The sequence below is a fragment of the Hydra viridissima genome, unplaced genomic scaffold (assembly GCF_058129835.1).
Source record: "Hydra viridissima isolate aposymbiotic clone 2 unplaced genomic scaffold, HvirCarnegie_v1 scaffold_7, whole genome shotgun sequence".
NCBI lineage: Eukaryota > Metazoa > Cnidaria > Hydrozoa > Anthoathecata > Hydridae > Hydra > Hydra viridissima.
The window spans coordinates 1,753,033-1,779,021 of NW_028324306.1; the positions used below are offsets into that span (position 1 = coordinate 1,753,033).

The 25,989-nt window shown below is 30.1% G+C and overlaps 2 protein-coding genes across 2 annotated transcripts; both read left to right on the forward strand.

The window, feature by feature from the left end:
* The first annotated feature begins 875 nt into the window (after positions 1-875).
* On the forward strand, positions 876-21,151 carry LOC149885559 (uncharacterized). Its single transcript, XM_090093004.1, has 2 exons — positions 876-1,015; positions 13,763-21,151. The coding sequence occupies exon 2, from the start codon at positions 13,830-13,832 to the stop codon at positions 20,883-20,885; it is 7,056 nt and encodes a 2,351-aa protein (XP_089949130.1). The 5' UTR covers positions 876-1,015; positions 13,763-13,829; the 3' UTR covers positions 20,886-21,151.
* Positions 3,273-5,934, forward strand: LOC149885560 (uncharacterized). The gene is made up of 2 exons (XM_090093006.1): positions 3,273-3,628; positions 3,766-5,934. Exon 2 carries the CDS (start codon positions 3,858-3,860, stop codon positions 5,154-5,156), a length of 1,299 nt encoding a protein of 432 aa, XP_089949132.1. The 5' UTR covers positions 3,273-3,628; positions 3,766-3,857; the 3' UTR covers positions 5,157-5,934.
* Positions 21,152-25,989: the final 4,838 nt, after the last annotated feature.

Below are 25,989 nucleotides of genomic sequence, written 5' to 3' on the forward strand. Positions count from 1 at the left end.
TCGGTAAACTCGATGTTTGCTGTTTTGAAAGCTATCAAATCGTTTGAATTGAAAGTAGCAGTAGTGTATAATGTTGTTAAAGCTGTATTTGTATTTGTGCTGGTTTTGAATAATTTTCATTAATTTTTATTTATTGGTGAATTCCTTAGATATATAATTGTAATACATTTTTTATTGAATATCCTGAATATCTGGCAATAGATAATGTTTACGTTTTGTTATAATAAAAAACGTTTATAACTTTCAAAATGATACATTATGTTTTTGTATAAATGCATTTATTATTGGATAGTAGTAACTATCTTATAGTTTAATATTTATTTTTTACAAAACTTTGGAGTTTTTCATTAGAATGGAAATAACTAAGGAAGTTAAAATATGAAGAAGTCTAAAAAGACTTAAGGATATGAACATGGAAAGCTCTGTTTATTGAGAATGCAGCTTTGACATCAGCTATTGAAGCTGTAAAAAATGGATTTTGACAGTCTGCTGCTTGTAAGAAAATTAAATAGTTGATTTTCTATACAATTATGCAGCAATAGGATTAGGAATTTGGTTGATCTCAATTTCTAAAGATTTAAGCTGCTTCAATCCTTGTGTCAAATTTCTGTGTTGCATCGTTTAAAAAGTCGTTTACTGCACTTTTAAATGAATCATACCCAGTAACTAATTTATAGTAAATTTACATTTAATTTAATATTCACCGATTCTACCCGCGCAGACCATGTTGACCGTGCAGACCATGCAAAGTGTTGTTTAATGTTTTTGGAACTTTAAATTTGTGATTGAAACGGCGCTTTATTTAGTGTATAGTTTTCTTATCATGTGACAAACTTTCTATTGGAGAGGTTTATCTTAACAAACGAAAAATCTCCTTTTGAAAAAACGCCGATGTCGGAGCTGCTTAAGGAGGGCTTAGCAATAATAATAACACCAGATTACCAACAAACACGGTTACTGAAGGACTTAAAACATCAACTAAGATAATGATTTTTGTTTAAGCCGTTTCATTCCAGTAAGATTTTCATTTCTGTATTTTCTTTTTTGATAGTTGCTAGAATAAAAATGCATTACTACTTAAAAAAATGCTTAGACTTTTGACTAAATTGTATATTAAATAGTTGTGTTATAATATGTAGTCTGGCTGGGGCGAATTAAAGTAAAAAAACTTTTATTTTGTTTTTAATATAATTTAATGGAGCAAATTTAAAACTAACCTAATATAGAACTTTTTATGTAACTATTTTTGAAATTAAGGAGGTGAAAAAAGAAACAAGTAAAAAACATTACATCTTGGTTTCCATGACACTGTAACAGTATAGTAAGTTTTGCAGCCTAGTTTTTGTAAATAAAAGAGTTTGTTTAGCCTTGGCAGCCAGATACTTACTTTGTTATTCTTGATAAACTAAAATAAATGAGTAGTTAGATTATTTTGTGAGTTGATGTAATGAAACTTAATTTTCGTAATAAAAAGTGTGGCTTTATATATTTGTATAAGATTTTGTTGGATTATTTACTTATTTCCTATCAGTTGGAAAACTATGATGAATAATGAAACTTTGAAGCTTTAACAATTTGATTTTAACCAAGGAGATCTTCAAATTATGAAAATTATTCAAATTATGAAAATTCTCTGGAAACAATTTTCAAAAATAGCTTTTTATAAAGTTTTAATACTCATGAAAGTTTATCAAGACGGAAATTGAAACAACTAAAAATGTCTCCATTGGGTCATTCCACGCCAAACGGTCCAATTTCCGAAATAATCCCTGCACTACCATCTCAGATTTTGATAAAATTTTGACAGTATGTTGTTAAACATGTTTCATGAAGATTACCAAAATTTCAGATCAAAATAATTATTATTTCGGGTTTTGTGGTACTTTTTGTAAGGTTTACCCAAACTTCAACTTCAGTCAGTAGCTAAAATTCGTATATTTGGGGTCCTATATTTTTGCAATGAAAGGGTAATATATCTTAAAAACGTGGTTTCTTAGTAAACCGAAGGTGCAGATCACAAATAATTTATTACAAGTTTCATATTATGCCTACATTTTAGTCTATAGCTCGCCAAATATCGTCACAATCGCAACACTATAAATATTTTTTATTTATTTGTAGGGTCATATCTCTAAAACTAAAGGTTTTTGAATACTGCTATTTTGTCTAAAGGTTCTATATATTATCATAATGATATGGATTAAAAATTTGCTATTTTAAAAATTTCTCTGCTGAGTTATTCTGAAAGCAATATGGCGAAAAAAGTGAAAAACCCTAAAATAACGTGTATTTGAACCCCTAAAACTTGATGTGGGCAATTTTTTTTTTGTTTTTTTAAATTGTATTATTGGAAAGACCTTATTTCAAAATTTCAGAAACAATAAAAACTGTCTTGGAGAGATCTTTCTTATGAACGAAAAAAATCTAGTTTTTATAAGCTAAGTTAGGTCTGCAAAGTCTTTGATATTTTAAAAACGATATTAAGGTCCGTATATTAACTATTGCCATGTAGAGGTAATTTTAGTAAGTAAGTATATTATTATTCTACGGACAAATCTCTCTAAATTAATTTCAAATATTTAAGAGAGACTTTCTGTAAGAATCAGGCAAAAATACAACTTTTTTAGAGTGACCCTCTTCAAAATTGCTAATTTTTTGATATGTTGTTGCTATTCATACTGGAAGCTCAGTTCCAAAATTTTTTTAAAAATATTCATTGGTTCTCTAGATATTGGATTTCAAAGTTTGAGTAAATTTATAGAATTATTGACTAAATGTAGTCAAGTGCATTTTTAAACTTGAAAATAGAACAAAATATATGCTATCAAATATCAATTTCACTTGATTATTGTTTATTGCCTATTTTAGACCAAAAATTAACAAAACAGGTAAATAAAATGTTTTTCCTTGTCTAAATATCATGCATCAAAAGTACGCAAAAATTTATTTTTAGTCTTTTTAAATCTTCGTCTTCATCTACAGCCGCGGGAATCCCATAATTTTTTTTTAAATTATAAACCTTCAACTAGTTAAGTACTTTAAAATATAAAAAAAAATATGGGCAAGTAAAGACTTAGTCGCAAAATCCAACTCAAAAATGAAAGTTTAGTCCTTTAGCGCTTTTTTTGTGACCTCATAATGGCTAAAGCCCTGGGTTTACAGTAAAATTTGATTTTCAAAAATGGTTACTGACCTTTAACCTATCTTATTTATAAAAAATACCTATGGGTTATTGCAATAGTATCTAAAAAATAACATATATTGATGATTTCTATTTTGAATAACAAATGTTTTATGTAAGAAACAGAAGGAGCTGAAACCATGTTTTTTGAGTATAATTTTTAATCTGAATATTTTTCCTGACTATGATTTTGAGTATGATTACTTTTTTTGATAAATCACTTTGTAAGCCCAACCGATATTTTGTGCGTGTATAGTTAGTTTATATTTTTGACTTTTTTCGAAAACATTTTTGAAAATGTCAGGAAAAAATATTTCTTACGAAACATGTTGCTGCTTTAAATGGAATAATTGTGGACCTAACATGCGATCTACTCCAAATGTAGACGAAATGTTTGAAACAAGTCAACTCACTGAAAATATACAACCACATCTTATAAACCTGAAGGTAATTTTTCAATTTTAGTAAAAACTTTTACTTAAATGGATTTATAACAATATCTTGTAAATGCTAAATTTAGTTTTTAATAATTAGATTTTGAATAATAAAAAAGATAGTAACAAAATAATAAAATTGGTTTTAAGGTATTAAAGAGTTATGAGTTTGCTTGTGATTGGAACGAAAAATCTCTGATTGAAAATCGATTAAACAGAAAATTTAACAATGTAGAGAAAATATGTGCATATCATCGCTACACATTAGGAATACGATGGAAACAAGGAAAAAATGTATGTACCCTGATCACAAACTACAAACAGGGAAGAAAGCAACAATAGAGCGACCCTCACCAATATCTATGACACTTCAAATATCTTCCTGTTATAATTCATACTTTCCAATCGGTTCAATAATATGTGATCGTCATCGAAAGGAACACTATTCCGAGACAAAGAAAAAAGAAACAAATATAGAAACTGAACTTGAATCTACATCAGCAGCATATGATATTGATTTTTTACCAGATGAGTTCTTACAAAATCAAGATGAACTCAATACTTCAAATGAAATCAGAAAAAGTATTACAGATTGTCTTGGGCCCAGTCCAATTAAATTCCAGTTTAAGAGAAAACTGGAGCTTATCAATGAATCCACAAAGCAACAAATGCGAAGGAAATATAAACGTATGGAAGAGGCCTTGAGAAATAAATTTGCAGAATGCATTGCACCTGGTCAATCGGAAGAGTTTTTGAAAGTGATTGACGGTAATGAAAATACCGAAACAGAAATTCCGGATAAATTTGAAAAACTCGTGGAAATGTATAACAACAGTGATGCAACAAGTCAACTGGTAATTTTGGCATTTATTGATCATAATAAATATACAAAGCAATTTTTATGCGACACATTTACATGCACAACATATAAAATAGAACTTGCCAGAAAATGGAAGTCCTTGCAAAATGGGTTTGTACTACCCCAAAAAAATTTATTTACAAGAAGTAGACTTTCAATTCCAAAATGTGAGCATTTTTTAGATTTTCTCTTCTCAAGTGGATTATTACAAGACGTTTCTTATGGTATTTCCAAAATTAAGTATGACAGTGGTGATGCTGAAACTATAGCCCGTGCCATTTTAACAGCAAAAAACAGTCATACGATTGCTTTATATTGCGAAAGCTGCAAAGAAATTGGATACGAACCTCCGTCCGAATCAAGTTTATTGCGAATACTAAATGCAATTAGACCTTCTCATAGAAAATGTCTCGCTGGTTTAAATGACACGGCTGCTGCTGGGATGAACGCATTTGCAACACTTGAACAATTCGCAACTATGTTCAATAAAAAATCAACTGTTGAGAAACTCGGAAGATCAAAAAGGTATTTAAAAACTAAATATAAGCTTCATTGCGGCGATTTGGAAAATGAAATTGCAACACATTCAACTAGATTTGCCCTTTCTGATCCTGAAAACATTAAATTGAAATCATGTAGCATTCTGTATACTATGAATGCAATGAATTATTTGAAGTTTTAGATGAAGTCAACCAAGTAGGAAATGAAAATAATGTTGGTGATGATGTATTATATGACATTAAATTATTTATAAGCAGCACCACAGAGTATATGAAGCACTTACTAAGAGATGCACAGCAAAAAAAAGCAAAGAATGATACATATAAACAACTAGATGACAAATCAGCACTTTGGTTGAAAGACAATTGCCCATGAAATTTCGAGAGGGCCAGAAGAACTACTTTGGAAAGAAAGGCATCAGCATGCACATAGATGTTTTTTTTACAAAATAAAAAGACATTCTCAAAAAACCCGTTTAACTAACAATTGTGTATCGATGCGATCAAGGTGTTTCCTCTGTTATCTCTATTGCTGAATCAGTTCTAAATCAGTTTCGCCTAGATGAGCCAGAAATAGTAAATATTTTTGCGAAGTCAGATAATGCTAACTGCTATCATGCTAATTATTCAGTCGAATCTATGTACAAGCTCTGCAAAAATAAGAATTTTAGATTTCTACGGTACGACTTTAATGAGCCTTGCTGTGGAAAAGACGAATGCGATAGGGAAAGTGCATCCGCTAAAACAATATTGAGAAGTTATGTAGACGCTGGCAATGACATAGTAACAGCAGAAGTCTGCTGTAAAACAACATGTATGTTTTTTTGAATAACTATCAATTATGCGCATACCCCAAAACTATTATTTTTCTATCTGATCATTAAAAAAAACAATGCTCACGTTTCTCATATACTATTTCTTGTAAACCCAGGGCTTTAGCCATTATGTGGTCACGAAAAATGTGCCAAATGACTAAACTTTCATTTTTGAGTTGGATTTTGCGACTAAGTTTTTTTATAATTTAAGTTAATTAACTAGTTGAAGATTTATAATTAAAAAAAAAAATTATGGGATTCCCGCGGCTTTAGATGAAAACGAAGATTCAAAAAGACTAAAAATAAATTTTTGCGTACTTTTGATGCATGATATTTAGACAGACCAAAGTCTTTGTTCTATCTAATTTATAATTTTTAAGTCTAAACTAGCCAATAAACAATAATCAAGTGCAATTCCTAATTTAAAGTATTTAGTTTGTACTTTTTTTAAGTTTAAAAATGCTTACGGCACCATTTAGTCAATATTTCAAAAAATTTAGACAAACTTTGACATCTAATATCCAGAAAACCAATGAATATTTACTGTAAAAATTTTGGAATTGAGCTTCTAATGTGAATATCAACAACATATAAAAAAATTAATGATTTTGAAGAGGGTCACTATTGAGCCTTGCCTGATTCTTACAGAAAGTTTCTTTTAAGTTTATCACAAGCATCTAATATTCGAAGACGAAAATTAGAATAGATGTTATAATAAGAGTTATTTTAAATTTATCCTGACATGTCTGTTGAAAAAAAATTAACTACTTGTTGTATTGGAAAATTTGATGGAAGTTTATGTCATTTAAGTACTTATTCTCGAAAAAAAGGGTTTTATTGATTTTTTCTCAAAACTTTCGAACGAGGAACAGAGTTTGATTGTGAGGCGAGCTTATAATTTAATTAAAAATATTACTTTAATTTGTTTCCACCACAAATCACTGCTTTTGGTTAAATACACGCATTTACAGAGCCATTGTTTAAACCCTTTTGGTATGGCCAATCGTTGCTCAGTTAAAGGCTTGAGATGTATTGACCAAGAGACTGCAGACTGTCTTTCGAATTTAACAAATAAAGTTATTTGTTCAGGTCAAAAATTGTGTCCAAATTGCCGAAAAGCTTATTCAACCACAAGCTCTTCAAGTGAAAAAACTGACGATATTGATGACATAGATGATATATTTTGTTCAACTGACACTATTAATACTAGCCTTTCTGAGCTTGGAATTTCACCTTTAAGAAAACGTGTTAGTAAGAGAGATCATGCTAGTTATGTAGCAAAATTTCGAAAGTGCAAATAACAGTTGCAGAAAAAATAGCTGTTGTTAGTGGTTTATCACCAGATAATAGTGTTCTACCACTAAGCAGTGCAAGTGTAGAGTGTGAGAATTGCATTAACTGGTCAGATTCGATATTAGAATTGAAAGATAAATATCTACAATCAGTAATCCCCGTGAAAAAGTTCAAGTTTTAACTCTTATACCAAACAGTTGGTCAAGAATAAAAATATGTAGTGAGTTTAAAGTATCAGACAGAATGGCTAAAGCAGCAAAAAAGTTAAAAGCAAAAAGTGGAATCTTAGCACTTCCAGAAAGAAATGAAGCAAAGAAATTGTCAGAACATGTTAAAGAAAAAATTTTGAAATTTTATGAACACGAAGCTTTTAGCAGAACATGTACAGGGAAAAAGAATTTTGTATCTGTACGCATTGGTGCAAAAAAAGTGCATACGCAAAAAAAATTTCTGTTAGTTAATTTAAAGGAACTTTTTTTGGAGTATAAAAAAGAAAATGGAGCTGAAGCCGGATTTTTTAAATTCCGCGAGTTACGTCCAAAATGGTGTATAACTGTTAGATCTTCAGGTACCCATCGTATTTGTGTATGTACTATTCACCAGAATATAAAATTAATGCTTGCAAGTAGCCCAGTTACTGTAGACTATAAATGTCTAATTGAAAAAATAGTTTGTGATATTGAATCTAAAGAATGTATGCTTCATCGTTGCAATAAATGTCCAGGGAATGAAATGTTAAAGGCTTATCTTGAAGAGCAATTTAAAGACTTTGAATCTGATGAAACTATAACATTCAAGCAATTGATAAAAGTAGATCGTGAAACTTTAGAATCTTTGCAATTACTAGTAGACGACTTTATAGATGATTTAATTTCAAAAGTATCTATTTTATCTAAGCATCATTTTATTGCCAAAAACCAAAACAAATATTTGCGATTATTGAAAAATGAACTGAAATCAAATGAGTCGATCATTTTGATGGATTTTTCTGAAAACTATTCATTTGTTGTGCAAGATGCTGTTTAATGGTTTTACTGGGAAAACAGCCAAACAACTTTGCATCCTTTTGTTGTTTACTACAAACTTAATGACATACTTAAAAATAAATGTTATTGTGTTATCACTAATTGCATGCATCACGATACCATTTCTGTTCATGTATTTCTTAGTAAATTATTAACTGAACTTAAAACATTTTTATCTTTTGAACTTATTCATTATTTTATTGACGGTTTAGCTGCACAGTACAAAAACTTCAAAAATTTTATGAATTTATGTCACCATTATACTGACTATGGTATTAGAGCAGAATGGAATTTCTTTGCAACTAGTCATGGAAAATCTCCCTGTGATGGAATTGGAGGAACTGTGAAGCGTTTAGCAGCACGTGCCAGTCTTCAACGGCCAATTGATAATCAAATTTTAACGCCCTTAAATTTATATGATTTTTGGAAGGAAAGTATCACTGGTATTTCATTTATTTATGTTGATAGTGATGAAGTAGACAATACTAAAGACAATCAAGAGAAACGATTTAGTACTGGAAACACAGTTGCAGGTACTCGCGATAATCACAAATTTGTCCCTGTAAATGAAAATCAGGTTTGTGTCAGTCGTATTTCAAATGACAGTACATCTTTTATTGCAAACGTGAATGAGAGTTACAACAACAACTTAACCAAATTAGTTTCACTTTCTGATCTTAGTCCTGGAAATTTTGTTGCATGTATTTACGATGCACATTGGTGGATTGGACATGTTTGTGAAATTTCAGAAGAACAGGAAAATGTTTTCATTGATTTTATGCATTCTCATGGTATGGCTCAGTCATTTTACTGGCCTAGCACCAAGGACAATTGTTAGGTTCCTGAGCAGCATGTTATTGCAGTCATTCCAAATCCAATCAGTTCTGCAACAGGTCGATATTACAACTTACCGTCAATTGTTGTTTCAGGCATTAATTCCAAAGTTGAAGCAATTTTAAATATGTAATTTGGAATCAAGTTGATTATAGTTTCGTACAACTGAATTTTTTCTATCACAAATTTTTTTTTTGTAGATAAGAAACAATATATTAACATAAAAATATTTGTTTTTAGTTTTTTGTTGCAGAAAATGTGTTGTAAAAGCTGTATTGTTAAACTAGATTTTGCATCTATAACCAGGACCGCATTTGTGACGTGTTGGATTGATGGTGCTCTTAGGCATATGAATAATCATCGCCTAAGATATCGTAATAAAATTTAAAAAAATACATATGTAACAAAAAAACAAGCGCCCCTTTTTGGTTGGTGCCCATAGTCAGTTGCCTCAACTTCTCTAGTACTTTAAATTGCCAATAACATGCATTTATCCGCAGTATTTTATAGATAATAAGATAATCTCTTCAATAAATCTGTTGTAAGTTTTTTTCTTTTCCTTGGCGTAATACCATTTTCAAGAGATTAAAATAGCTCTTCTAAATCTTGAATTTAATGGCTATATATTCTAGTTTTTATTGTCATTAATAGCTCTCTACTTAAAGTACCATTAGGTTCTTTTAATTTTCTTAACATAAAATAAATTGCTAATTGGGCTGTTGCAAGATTAGCAGCGTTTCTACTAAAAGCTTCAACATTTAACTTAATAGGCTTTAGCGTATTGTCAGCTCATGTTCCATATTAATATTTTCTTAAAGTGCACACTTCCAATACCTTGAAGAGTTTCTTAAATGATACAAAATTGTTTCAAAATACATTAGAAAATATTATAATTTATATTTTGCCTCTTTCTGGATTAGATTTACCCAACTATTTTGTAATTGACAGTTTTGATCCAACCGTTAATTTTATGAACTTTTTTTACCGTGGGTTGCTCTAGCGATAATATAACTACAGCATTATCTAAGCATGCTATTATGCATCACACACAGATGACTAAAGAGGTAAGGGATTCAAAAAACACCCTGATGCGTCCGAAACAAGTCCAGGCTCAAATCACGAGACTCGCCGAGTCTTAGACCGGGTATTCAGCCACAGACTCGCCGTGTCCGAAAAAAACCGGGTACCCAGACCCGAAAATCCCTAACAATAACTCAAGCAAATGTTAAAAAATATTTTTTGAACATTAAAGTATTTTGAATTTTGGCACAATAAGCTTTGATTTTGATGCAGTATGATAAATCTTTATGTTTAGGAAGAAATTCAAAAAATTTATATAATGACCAAATTTTTTTCGTTCATAAGAAAGATCTCTCCAAGACATTTTTTATTGTTTCTGAAATTTTGAAATAAGGTCTTTCCAATAATACAATTTAAAAAAACAAAAAAAAAATTGCCCACATCAAGTTTTAGGGGTTCAAATACACGTTATTTTAGGGTTTTTCACTTTTTTCGCCATATTGCTTTCAGAATAACTCAGCAGAGAAATTTTTAAAATAGCAAATTTTTAATCCATATCATTATGATAATATATAGAACCTTTAGACAAAATAGCAGTATTCAAAAACCTTTAGTTTTAGAGATATGACCCTACAAATAAATAAAAAATATTTATAGTGTTGCGATTGTGACGATATTTGGCGAGCCATAGACTAAAATGTAGGCATAATATGAAACTTGTAATAAATTATTTGTGATCTGCACCTTCGGTTTACTAAGAAACCACGTTTTTAAGATATATTACCCTTTCATTGCAAAAATATAGGACCCCAAATATACGAATTTTAGCTACTGACTGAAGTTGAAGTTTGGGTAAACCTTACAAAAAGTACCACAAAACCCGAAATAATAATTATTTTGATCTGAAATTTTGGCAATGTTCATGAAACATGTTTAACAACATGTTTCATGAACATTGCCAAAATTTCAGGACGAGTATGGAAAATTCTGAAGGAAATTTGTTAAATATAGAAAGAAGGGATTCCAAATATAAACAATTAACCAAGGAACAATGTCAAGGTATATTAAAAAAATTATTACAGCAGATCAAGGAGAATAAGCTAAAACACAGCGCAATCAATGAAGTTGCTACTGCGTTTTGAGTTTCCAGGCTAACCGTAAGTAGAATTCGGCATGCAGCACAAACTCAATACAGCATACATGGAGTTAATTATGTTAGCAGGTGGAGGAAATTACATAAAATACCTCATTTAAGTAAAGAAAAACTTCGTCGCGAAAGTGGGCGGCTAGAAAAATATGTATGTTCCAAAGAAGCGTACAATAAAGCCAAATCAAATTTCGAGTGATAAAAATCATTCTTATTTAATTAAAATGTTTTAAATAAAGTTAATATAATATACTTGTCATGTACATTTTTTGATTTATTTTATTTTTTCTCAAATGTATACCATATTTCCGGACGGAGGGAGTAATAGTTTTTAAAAATATAATTGTACTAAATACTCTTATTAAATAAAATCATATTTTGGTTTTTAACAGCTTAAGTTTTTTTTATAAAAACTAATGTAGTTTTTTATTGGGAAGGGAGAATGGAGAATGTCGAGTAGCACCAAACTAAGAAATGTTACACTAATAGATCAAATATCATACAACTTTGTTCGGTTTTTTACCATAAAAAGCTCTTTTCTACACTTTTAAATATAAATCTACATACTAGTGATAAAACAATTTTACAGCTTAATGTTCCTATAGCTTATTTAATGAACTTCTTCTTAAGAAATGTGAACTTAAAGATCATTTCAGTATCTATTTAAAAAATGTCACCCCAAAAACAAGAAATACATTTTGCATACGTTGTATGTATTGAAAGACACGAAACAAACCTACATACAAAATTTTCGTCTTTGTTTTAGGTATGCAAATGAATGCAAGAATGTCTCTTGAATTCCATCTTGTATAACTGATTTTAGGAATTTTCTGGAAGTTAATTTTTGGAAAATATCCATTTTCCAAAAAGAATTTGAACTCTCTTGTTAGATGGTATATTTCATGTATTCTCTCCAGCCTTATTTATCGAGAATTCGTTCTGTTCTATTCATAAACTCTGGTTTAAGTTCCTCATACTACATCAAAAGTTCAGGCACCAATAGATACTCAAAGTTTGTTGACTTGGTGCTACCAGCCAGTTTTTCATCCATTACCATACAGATAAGTCTGTGTAAAACTTTGTGCCAATAAACGATAATTGCTATTTATTGATTCTCCGAGAACATTCTGTGCAATTTGATAACTGCCCCAATTTTTTCCCAGTGTTACAACTGACTGAATTAGTAATATACATTTATCATATCTTTATCGAATTCCATAAACTGTATTTATCAAAAACTTTTGCAATTCCAACAACAATGGTTTAGCCTTGCTGTTTTTTAAACCAAATCGGTCAAACTTCACTTCAGTTTTATCGTTCCAAAACCATGACTTGATAGTCACTTTCCTCAATGTGCTTGCCATTAAAATGTAAGGACCAGTATTCTAAGTAACTTCACAATCATTTTAACCTTAATGTTAGCAGCCTTTTAGAATTCTGAATTATAAATTGCTGCTTGACTGTGAATTGAAATATAAATGCCATCATATGACAATTGCTTGCAGATCTTAGCAGCTTTATTTGGTAACACTTCTTTGAATATCACCAAGTTGGAGACAGTTTTAGTTTCGTTGCATTTTCCGGTTGATGGAAAAGCACTCTCATCACCTACTTCATACTCACAACCTGCAGATTTGCGAACACTAGATACATGATCGTAATATGCTAATTTTGATGTTGCGGCTTAATCAGCGGTCAGCTTTCGTTTCTTAGAAGGATGAACGAATTATTTACTTGCAGCTTCTCGCTTGTTGTTAATAAAGTTGTTTGTTTTCAGCAGGTAACTTTAGTAATATCAAGAAGTTCATTCAGGACATCATATTTTCCTTTCTTTACTTATTCATCATATATATTTAACACCTTATCAATCTTTGTTTTTTGTACTTGACCTGAAGCGTTACAACTATTGAAATTTTTTTAGCTACATACATACATCCATACATACATCCATACATACATACATACATACATACATACATACATACATACATACATACATACATACATACATACATACATACATACATACATACATACATACATACATACATACATACATACATACATACATACATACATACATACATACATACATACATACATACATACATACATACATACATACATACATACATACATACATACATACATACATACATACATACATACATACATACATACATACATACATACATACATACATACATACATACATACATACATACATACATACATACATACATACATACATACATACATACATACATACATACATACATACATACATACATACATACATACATACATACATACATACATACATACATACATACATACATACATACATACATACATACATACATACATACATACATACATACATACATACATACATACATACATACATACATACATACATACATACATACATACATACATACATACATACATACATACATACATACATACATACATACATACATACATACATACATACATACATACATACATACATACATACATACATACATACATACATACATACATACATACATACATACATACATACATACATACATACATACATACATACATACATACATACATACATACATACATACATACATTACTCTACCTTACTTTCATTTATTTAGAAGTTCAGCACAGTAAGTCAAGTTCGGATTAGTTTGAGATATTGAGCTTTACGAGTTTTCTTTCACCATGAATGATTTTTGCGAAAAGTTGAAAAGCATATATAAAAGTAAGGATAAGATAGTTTCCTTAATCCAAGGACTCAAGGATTTTCCCCAGCAAAGTATTAGAGACTATTATGTCAACTTGCAACATATTACAACCGATGAAAATGGAGGAAGAAAGAGAAGCAATATAATGACTGAAGATTGTAAAGATATTGAAATAGAGAATATGTTTACAGATTGTGGAGACTTAGCCAATAAATTTCTGATTTTAGGTGTGGCAGGAGTGGGAAAGAGCACTCTGCTACAGTATATGGCTTATAAATGGAGCTGTAATGAAATATGGAATATGTTTGATTATGTCTATAAAGTTAATCTTAAACTACTTTTGAAGCAGGAATGGAAACATAAGTACAAAAAAAAAGACCTAAATGACGTTTTAAAATGTTTTGTGCATTACAACTTGCTGAGTTTGATGGCAAGTGAAAATGAGGAAAAGGAAAAGAGTGAAGATCTTTCGTTGGAAACGTTGTACTGGCCAGTTAACAAAGAGAAAGTCTTACTAATGATAGATGGGTATGATGAAGTAGTTCATCTTAAACAAAATGATGAATTTAAGTTATTGCAAAACAAGTGGTTTGATTATAACAATCTGATATTAACTTCAAGGCATGACGCAGTTGATACTAACATTAAGAACAAGTTTGACTTAATTATTGAAAATGTTGGCTTCGATAATAACGGTATTGAACAATACTTTAGTAAAAACTTTAATGATAAGCTTGATTGGTTTATGAAGAGTAATTCTGTTGTTAAAAGGATTTGTAATATTCCTGTAAATGCAGCATTGCTTTGCTATATATTTAATGATTCAAAATCCATAGAAGATAAAATCTGTAATATTAGTGACTTATATTCAGAGATTGTGAGTGTGTTAAGCTTCAGATGTTATGAAAAGTTCATACATAACGAAAATTCCAGAAATGCTACTTTGCAGGAAAAATTCAACCAACGAGCAGTAAAACTTGACGAGTTACAAGTTTTACAACATCTCGCATATAACGGAATGACGGGAGGGGGTATAGAAATCGGAGATGACAATAGAAATATAACAATAACTTTTAAAGGGAATGACCTAGAAAGTAAGACTATAACGATAGGATCGAGTATTAGAGATTTAAAAAAAAAGAAAGAGATAAGGAATGATTTGGTTGTTTCTGACATTTCCAAATTTGGATTATTAAAACCTGAAGGAAAAATCGAAAAAGAAATTGAAAATCAGGACTTCAGTTTCATCCATTTAACATTTCAGGAATATCTGACAGCGAGTTTTCTTTTAGACAAGCTTAAAACTAGGGAAGAAACCAAGAGTACATTGAAATTTATTGCAGAGTATAGATATGAACCAAGATACTTAATGGTCCTCAAATTTTTGGCGGGAATGATTGAAAGCGAAGAAAAAAAAAACACAACAAAGGATCTAAGTAAGTCTTTTTGGGAATCGATATGTTGCAATATCGATGGCGCACTTGAACTTGGTGTAGAAAAAAAAGTAAATCTTTTAATGCATTTGTTAAGTCAGTCATTCAACTATCATGACAGAATTCCATTTAAAGAGCTGGAAACATTTATAGATGCTGTTGTACTTAGTGATTTGTTAGGATTTGGTATGGAGCTAAAACAGAGCTTTTATATGAGCAATAATATCAAAAAGGCTCTACTTTCAGGAATGACGTATGGAAAACTTATTTTAACCGAATATATTACCGAAGAAACTCTACATAAATCAACACCGATGTTAAAAAGTATTCTAGATGTAATAATATTGCGGACAAATCAAGTTAAAGCCGAAGAGGATTTTTTCAAAAGTGGATGCATTGAAACTGCCGTTGATGTAATAGAAAAGTTCTCAAAGGAAGAGCAAGAAATTATAATTGATATTCTATTAAATTTAATTGAAGACTCAAACTATAAAAACAAGTGGAAACTCCTTAAAATCTACATTGACAGTCTAAAAAATATTGCGAAGAAAGTGAAAATGTCAGTGTTTTCCATAGAAACTTCCGAAAGAATATTTGAAGTGCTGAAACCTAAAGTAAAAAACCGCAACTACAGCAACGCTGCATTGAAATGTATTTTTGAAGTTGCTAAAAGTTTAGCAGACCAATCACTATTTGCAAGAGTAAGTGAATTTTTCATGCACAGTTTTAAACATCCAGATACCGATTTAAAGTTAGCTGTTCGGATAACGCACCATTTAATTGACCAAATAACTGATGTTGAACTTATCAAAAAATCGGTCATAGAAAAATTCGCAGATCAACTGTCGTATGAAACTCAGAATATAATGGAGCGAGTATTATCACCTTCAATTGAAGTAATATGCTCTATCACTGATGAAAAAGTCACGGAAAACTTCATAGAAATTTATGTTGAAATATTTTCGAATAAGAGTAGAAGGATCAGAAGTTTAGCGGTTAAAAATATTGAAAAATTTCTTGTTTGTAAGTATAAAAAAGATGTCGAGCTTGTAAAAATTGTCATCGAGAAACTTAAAAGGCTTTTTTCAGATAATTGCAGTTACGTAAGAAGAGCAGCAATGCGCGCTGTTTTTAAGACAGTGAAGCTTATAGAAGACAACGAGTACCGTAAGGGCAATTTATCTGAACTCCTGGAAAACTTCACCGACACAGATGTGTATGCAAGAAACAAAGCAATTAAAGGGGCGATTGAGCTAATAGAAAGCATGGAAGACTGTAACAATTATCAAACAAAATTTATTCAACTCCTAAAAGAAATGTTTTTGGATGTGGTTAATGAACGAACAAACTATAAAAATAATAAGTTTAAAAAAAGTAATATCCAGCAAGAAGACGAAGAAGACGATTCTGACAGTGAAGATTCTAAAGATCTAATTTTTTTTGTTAATTTTAAACCCGAAGTCATGAGGCTTGTAAACTATGAATATGACATTTCTGTTTCTTTTGGCGTATTTTACGGAGTTAAAATAATCAACAATGTTAAAGAAGAATCAGTTAAATTTGTAAAGGAAGTTGAATCTTATTTAACGAATGATAACTGGCAATACAGGTACTTTTCAGCAGTTTTATCTTTTGATCTTATTAAGAACGTAAATAATGATTTAGTAAAAACTCTAAAAGAAAAAATTATCGGTCTCAGCGATGATTCAAATGAAGACGTCAAGACAATTGTGGAAAAGGGAATACTTGAACTAATGAAAATTGGTGAAAGCGAAGAGTTCATATCTGCCTCTGTAAAAATATTATTTAAAGAGTTCTCAGAAAATAAGGTTAACAATATGCCGACAATTGTATATGGTGTTTTGAAAGAAATAAAAAATGACAACGTACGTTTGAAGTTTTTAGAAATTTGTTTTAAATATTTTGAACACAAAGATGATAAATTTAAAAATGCGTGGGTCAGAGGACTTTGTGAACTTACGAAAGGGATAGCGCACATAAAATTATTTGAAAATCTTAAAATCACTACTCTTTTAAAAGACAACAACATGGAATTAATGAAGGATATTTTTAGGCTAACAGCCCTTGATGTTGTCACGAACAATAATATGAACAATGATTTAAAGAATCCAGATTCCGCATCGAGTTGTGATGAGCTTTCATTGTTATTGATCGATATATACAAGCAATATTTAAAAGATGAAAACAAAGATATTAGAATTGAAATAGCAGAAAACGCTCATAAGCTTGCAACTAGTACATATTCTATTAATATAATTGAACATATTACAGAGCTATACTGCGAACTCTTGATTGACAAAGATTTTGATGTGATAAAAAAAGCATTGGAAAACATTATACAGTTAAAGAGTGTTTTGAAAAATCATGCTAATAGCCAGAACAATTGGGATATTGTATTATATGGAAGACTTACCGATCTTCTGGAAGCTAAAGATTATAGTGTAAAGAAATTAGCAGCTGAGAATACGAATATGAAACTTTTGGAAGATTACGATTTTGAAGTTCAAACTTTGTGTATTGAAAATTTACATGAGATTGTGAAGAAAGTTAATGATAAAAACACGGTATTGCATGTCATTGAAGTTGTCATTGGTCTTTTTGAAAAAGACAAAAATAACTTAAGATCAACGAACTCTGGAGAGCTGCTAAAGAAATTTATTGAAAAACGAATTAAAGCTGATAATGAATACCCTGAAGACACTTTTTTTAACGTTGTTAAAGCAATTAAGATAGCAGAGCTTATAAAGGATACTCTTAGATCGCTCATTAATCAAATTCAGGATGAGCAAAAGTTGAATAATGAATTGGTTGAAGCTGCTGAGACAGTAATTGGGTGTATAAAAGATAAGAACTATACGGAGTATATATTAGAGAAGATATACTTTCCGATTTTTGTTGATATACCACCTGAAGACAAAAGAAAAGAGCATTGGAAAACAGATTTTCATTTAATGAATGGATTAGAAAGTATGCTGAAAAGTATGGACGATGAAGTTATCATAAAACTTATAACAAAGTTTGCTGAACTTTTTGAAGGCACAAGTAGACAAGTAAAACATCTCGTTTTTGGTCAGTTTGATATTTTGCTTGGAAAATTCGATTTGGAAAAAGGAAAAATCATTGATACATTCAAAAGATTAAATATGGTAAATAAAATTAAACATTTATATGGTATTACACACGAGAGACGGCTTTCAGCCTTATTTAAATTGATTATGAATATGAAAGATATAGCTCTTGCTGAATGCATTATAAAAGAATTCGTTCAGCATATTGAAAATAATGATAAAGTTAGCGCCATCTATAAAATAGCTGAAAATGCTTTTAAAGTGAGTTTTGTATTGCTGCCTACATTTTCAGAATATCTAAGCCATAAAAATAAAGAAGTCAGAGAAAAATCAGTTTGTGGATTAACTATTTGGTTTCAAATATTATGCAACAGGTTTCAAGAATTGAAGGATCCTCATCAAGACCACATATATCAAGGCCTATTTACCGAATATCCTTTCAACGATGTAAAAAAATCTTTTATTAACTTTGATAATTTTCAAAGGCATAAAACTGACCTTACTGTCAATAAAACAATATTTGAGGTGTTAAAATGTTATTTTAATTTAAAAAAAAACACCGAAATGGAAATAAAAAATAGCTTCAGCCAAATGAATAGTTCTAATAAAGAAAAAATTTCATTTGGATTTAACAAAGTTGGAAATTTTAAGGGTTACAAAATAATTGAAATGGCATTAAAGACTTTTGGCTCCATATCTTTATCTGATGAAGATTCAAACTTCGATAAGTTGGTTGAACTATCGAGAAAAATTCTAAGCAACGAGTTTGATATATTGAACGAAGAAGGGCTAAAATGGATCAATGAAAACTTTGATGCTTTGGTTAAGCTTTCTAAAGAAAGCAAGGTTTTCATAAATCTGCTCTGTCAGAATATTCTTAAAAACCTAGAAGTAAACGGTTTAAATGAAACACTTCTGATAAAGTGTATAAATCAAGGAACGACTTTAACATTAACTTTAAAAGGAGTTGTTATATTAGATGGTAAACGGAATATTATCACCAAAGATCGCGACAATATAGAGAAGTTAGCGAGCGCAATCACAGCCTCGAGTGATGATTTTTTGGCAATACAGTACAGGAAAAATAAACCTCTGTTTGCAAACAGTGGTTTAGGTATAGATATAGCAGCTTCTGATCAAACAGCTTACAGTATTCTAAATGATGGTTGCGAACTTGAATACAATAAATGGAGAATATCGTTGATGCATTATTCAGACCATCAAAAAAATGACTTAAAAGGAGTATTTTTGTTATTAGAAGGTAGATTTGTTTTTGGCGATGTCGTTACTTACAAGATTACTTCTGATAAAATAGATCTAGTAGATCTTTCAGATTCAGATTGCTATAGGAACGTGTTTGGTGATATGCCAATCACCGACTTCGCACCAATTTACTATTGTAACAGTGTTTATATAAATTACACCGATGCTAAAAGTTTTATTGAGAAAATTAAGAAAAAACGAAATGAAAGCCAAGAGGAAACAGAAAACCAGAGGAAACTAATTGTTAATTGGCTGGAAGAGGAAATTAGTTGGAAATTACCAAGGACTTGGAATGATTACAAAACTCTTGTGACCATAAATAAGAGAAAGAGTGTTGAGCACAAAGAAAATCCTATTAACTGTATTTACATATTTCAAAAAGCCCAATTGTTACATATTACTAATAAAGAAGTAAGTGAACAGATTGATACTCAATACGCTTTTTTTATAAAAATAAATGACTTGACAGCTCAAATTAAACTCATTAAACAAGAAATGAAAGAGTTAAAAACTCAATTTACTGATTTTAAACACATGACACATCTAGAACAAAAAAAACTCGAAGAGAAATACAGAGAAGAATTTGAAAAATTGAACAAAGTCCTGAATATCTTAGGAGCTCGAGAGATAGAAATTGTAAATGAAATCTTTAACAGCTTGGAAACGAAAACATTAAACCAATACGCTAAGCAGTTATATTCCTATTTCAAAAATTTCTTTTATTGTTTTGATCTTTTGAAGGGAGGAGTGCTTCAGGAAAAAGTACCATCAGGATTCCTTTATAATGGTGTAATGGGCCTTTCCTTGTCAATCATAGCTGATATTTGTTCAGAAGTGCCATTTATTGGTATGATAACAAACGTCATTAAACACATTTCCAATTATGCTTACAAAGAAGTAAGAAAAAGACAATTCGAAAAAAAACAAGAGAGAATTAATAAAATTATCAATCGATGTAAAGAAAAATCGGAGGAAGAGAGTTTAGGAGTTGAATTGTCAAAAATCGCGGCTAAATTTGCAAAGTATAGAGAGGAAGATTTAGAAACTCTTTCCTCAGAAAAGTTTAATAAACGGATTTATAAAGATTCTAAACTGTTTACAAAGTATTTATGTGGTAGGGATAAAGTTGCTGAAGAATTGGATTCTGGGCGCTCGCTATCAGGATGTTTATGCGAAAAAACCATAAAACAGATTCTTGAGCCACCTGCCAATAAAAGATGTGCTGGTTTTATATACAAACGGATATGACGAGCAAGTCTTTGTATATGTATTTAAATAAATTTTATAATTGTTTTGATAACAAGGAAATTAAAAAAAAAACTTTAAATTTTGATGTTTATTGTTTTAGCATTTACTTTCATCATGTTTGATATGCTAAACCTTCCTTAGCCATAAAACTCTGTTAACAAATGTTGATTTTTTATGCGTTTTTTACTGTTTTTATATCGCATACTTTTAAAGGGTATATTTTTTTATATCGTTTTTATATCGTTTTATATCGTTTTTATATCGTATAGTTTTACTGTTTTTATATCGTTTTTATACTGAACCGAAAAATAAGGTGGTATCTACACAACTTTTCTCAAAAATAGTTTAATTGTTAAATCTATTTAACTTTTAAAGTTTAAATGCTAAAAGTAAACTCTTGATAATTCGAACTTCCAAGGGACAAAGGATGCAGTTCGAGCGAATGATCGAGTTATCCGCACATTCTATAACTCGAACTTTTGCAGATAAGTGAACTATCAATATAAATATATTTGTGATAATATGAATGTTACAAAAGCACTGGTAATTGCAAATAGTAATTTACTAATAAAACGCAGCAACCTAAATAAAATAAAGAAAAAATAAAATAAAAATATTAAACCACATAATAGAAGAAGAATTTGTCGAAAATTTATGAGTAATATCCTTAAAACAGACTTTTTAGAGATAAGATATATGAGATAAGATATAAGAGAAAAGATATAAGAGATAAGATATAAGAGATAAGATATAACAGATAAGATATAAGAGATAAGATATAAGAGAAAAGATATAAGAGATAAGATATAAGAGATAAGATATAAGAGATAAGATATAAGAGATAAGATATAACAGATAAGATATAAGAGATAAGATATAACAGATAAGATATAAGAGATAAGATATAACAGATAAGATATAAGAGATAAGATATAAGAGATATGATATAAAAGATAAGAGATAAGATACAAAAGATAAGATATAAAAGATAAGATATAGGTCAAATAGTTAACATAATGTATTCACATTTACACATATAGACCTATAAACAAAAAAATATAAAATGAACCTAAGGATTAAATCTTTACTTACGGTGTTCGGAAGGGTGTACCAACAAAGTGTAATGGAGTTTATTCCATCAAAGGAACGGAGTTTATTTCCAGAAAATGTAATGGAGTTCATTCCATGCTAAGTTGTCAGTTTTAGTGGGATAGTTAAGTTGTTATAAGCAACTGATCTTAGGTTATGCCCACACTTTGCCCTATCATTATAGTAGTTATGAAATATGGTATGAAAGAGACCGTGTTGTTTGTCATTAATTCATAGAAACGAAGGATTAAGTCATAGAAATGACGGATTAAGGCATAGAAATGAAGAATTTTGGATATTAAACACAGGATGTCACTAGGGAAACTTCTTGAGTAGAAATGGTATACTCGTATTGTTCTATTTTGAAGTGAAAAACAGACAGGTTTAGATTGTCTCCAAACTTGACAAACATATCGTAAATGGAAATCAAATATTGAGTGATTTATATATATTAGCGTTAGAGTTCTGTATATCTAAATTAGAGTAGTTTTGAATTTTGGTTAACATGTCTTTGGAATGACTTGATTTGAGAGTAAATTCATCTATGTGTGTTCTGATGGAAATTTTCTCATCTATCTCAACAACAATGATAAAAGTTATTGTACTAGACAAAAACAGACTTTTTTCAATTATTCCAAAGTTTAAGTATTTTGAAAGGTTCTTTTTAGGTTTCTTAGAAAACACTAATTCTCCCCAACTCTAATTTTTGTATTCTGATCTTGATAAAGAAATATAGGTATTGCTTAACAAACAAAAAAAGATTTTAATATTTATCGAGTTAAATCCCAGAATTTTAGTTAAAACATTACTCAACAAAGATTGGAGGCAAAAGGGCAAAAGATTGGAGAAATTTTGTCTATCAGCAATTCCAACCATTTTCAATGTACCAAATCCGTCTAAAAAAAACTACGACAAAAGAAAAAGCAGCTTTAGAACGATTTCAAGTTCAAGCCAAGAAGAAAGAGCAATAACAATCACAAGTAAGCAGTCTGAATTGTTACCCATTTTTCGTTGTGCAGACACTGCACATTCAGAAGAGTCTGGTGGTTCAGATAAAAATTACAAAAAGAAATGTTAAAGGCTTGAAAAGCGTTATACATAAATTGCGTGAAAAATAGTTGGTTAAACAAGAAAATATTGCCTTCAAAAGCTCATAGTAAAAAACGTAATTGGATCAATTTATCATATTAGTAAATTTGCAAAGAAATACCTGTTCAAAGGTCAATTTAAGCTTTTTGTGTATTAGCTTAGAATGAATAAGCAAATAAAACAAAAAAATAAATAAACAATTCATGATAAACTGCTATTTCAATGGATCATGTACCATAGTCCACAGACATTTCACTGTTTGAGAGGACTTTTTACTTTGCCAAGACAAAATTACTTGTATATTCGTCAAAAGTATGTGAAAAATTACTGCCCTGGATATTCATCAAATGTGACTTGTATCAAAGTTGACAAACAACCACCTGAATTCTGAATCTTAATCATTTCTGGAAATAAAATTGGCAGCACAAGTTTCAGCCATCCAGTTATGGCACCTAAGTCTTTTTGAACAATTGCAAAGCTATTACTATAAGATGTTTTGGTAACATGTGAGTTCTTAAAAATTGACATTCTTTTTGATGTAATCAATTCTAGGAAGTAAATTGCAGACAAATTAGCTAAATAAGCATTAACTGAAGAAGAGGCTATGAAAAACTTGGCAGAAGTAAAAAAATGTGATTTCAACATGGCATTTTAAAAAAGCTAGGAGCCAAACTGGTATTCCCAGGGATCGAGGACTTACAATAACAAACAACATTATATCATTAATCAGAGAGCTGCTTGCACAAGATTTTTGCTAAACACAAGTTGTATTTTAATACCAGATTTCACAGTTACATTAACTTTAGAATTGCGTGGTAATCTAGTAATTAAAAGAAGTAATGCAATGAATTCCTCACCATTCAACGAAACAAAGTTAGCCACAAATGTAATGCAAATCTTTTAGTGCTGAGTCAGGATTTGGTTTTGTTTACTTATTCTAAAACAGGTTGAACAGGTTCTGTATTACCTTACAAGTAGGTTAATTCAAAAAGTTTCTTTATATCAGCTAAAACATTTCGTCTCAGCCATCTTCTGAAATCTCTGATAACCTCTTTGTAGACTTTATCAATGTCAACAAATACGAAACAAGAATCAATTATTTACAACCAAGTTTTTCTTTAATTGAAGATGTACGAAAGCAGGATCTATTATTGAACCAATCAAGAAAGACTGCAAATTCATTTTCATTTATAATCTTCATCATAAACATGGATTGAGTTTAGAAAGAAAACAGATCTACAATTTTTTTGAGATGCAGATTTGTTACAATGCTAAGTTTAACAATCGTAACAAATAACAAAAGTGCCCTATAAAATTCGCTAAAATATTCGTTTAAATAGTTAATATACTCATTTGAAATAAACTTATATGAAATTATGAACTTTTTTTAGTTTGATTTTTTCCCTTTCCTGATCAACACTAGAAGGAACGTATGAATTGATTTATACGAACAGAAATCAGTAAACAATTCGTACAGCAGTTGTGCAATTCGTACAGCAGTTGTGCAATTCGTACAGCAGTTGTGCAATTCGAACAGCAGTTGTGCAATTCGAACAGCCGTTGTGCAATTCGAACAGCAGTTGTGCAATTCGAACAGCAGTTGTACAACTTTAGGCTGCTTAATAAAACGTTTAAATTTCGAAAAGTTTTCAAAACACAGATCTTTGCTGAAGTTTATTCTTATGTTCGTATAAAAAAATCACATCTATAAAAAATGAAAGCCAATTAATTATGTACCATACAGTAATATAAACTTTTTGGGATACTGGAGAGGGTAGTTAAGGTTTGAAATGTGTTTATCAGGAATAGTAATGCTTATATCAATAAAAGTTTACGATGAAATTTCTTGAGTACTTTTTTTAAATAAAAAAATCAACACAAATATCACGTTTACATACGTTAAACATGTTATTTTATTATTCAAAGTAAGTAACAATTAATTAAACTATTAATAATTAAATTATTGATAACTATATAGTTATATTATTGATAGTATTAAAAGCTTTTCACATACTATCATGCTTAAATTATTTATCACATATGAGCTCCATCAGCACTGTCGACTCAAAGCATTTAAGTAGACAAGAAAACAAAACCTGATCTTACGTTTTTGAAAAGGTATTATTGTTTACAAATCTAGCTTTACTAGGCGCCCCATAATTTTTGTTGACCGAATTATACGAAAATGTGCGAGGCGTACACAACTAGTAATAATAGTAAGGGTTCATTGGGAGTTCGAAAGTATTTCGAGTAACTGGAAGATCAAAATATCTGGGATCTGTCTGTTACATGCAAAAGTATATCCTTATGGGGTAGCGAAAAGTCCTCCGTCTTTTATGGGTTAATAAAGAAAAAAAGTAGATGTTAACTAAGCAAAGTTTAAGTTGACAAATAACGCAAATTTTTATTTGTTTTGTAAAGCATATCATAGTCAAATCAAGCTTAATATTTTATTTTAGTATTATCGTTAAGGGCATACTTTTAGTATAATTTAATATAAGTGTCGTAGTTTTTCATATACTAAACTATGTGAAAAATGCAACAGTTTTACATTGTAATGATGTTTGAATTATTAAAACTATTAGATTTGTTAACTTGTGTGTAAGATTCAAGTGTTGTTTTATCTGCAGTTATTACAGGTTGGTACAGAGTGGGAAAAGGGGGTTGTGAAATTTGTTATCCCAAGTATTTAGCAACTGATTGACCAATCTCTACTTTTGCATCATATATCTAGACATTTCTTTATCCATCGCTCCTACGTCTAAAGTTTATCCATCGCTCCTACGTCTAAAGTTGCGACAAGTTATGAACTAACTTGTTACACCTCATTTGTCGGAAGCTTTTAAATACCTCCATGATACTTTCATGAGGCTTAGTCAAGAAAATGTTCTTGTTATGCCCCTGTAGAGACTGGAAACATTTTTAT

Coding starts and splice junctions, on each gene's coding strand:
- LOC149885560 (XM_090093006.1), top strand. CDS start 3,858: ATGTGCATATCATCGCTACACATTAGGAATACGATGGAAACAAGGAAA.
- LOC149885559 (XM_090093004.1), top strand. CDS start 13,830: ATGAATGATTTTTGCGAAAAGTTGAAAAGCATATATAAAAGTAAGGAT.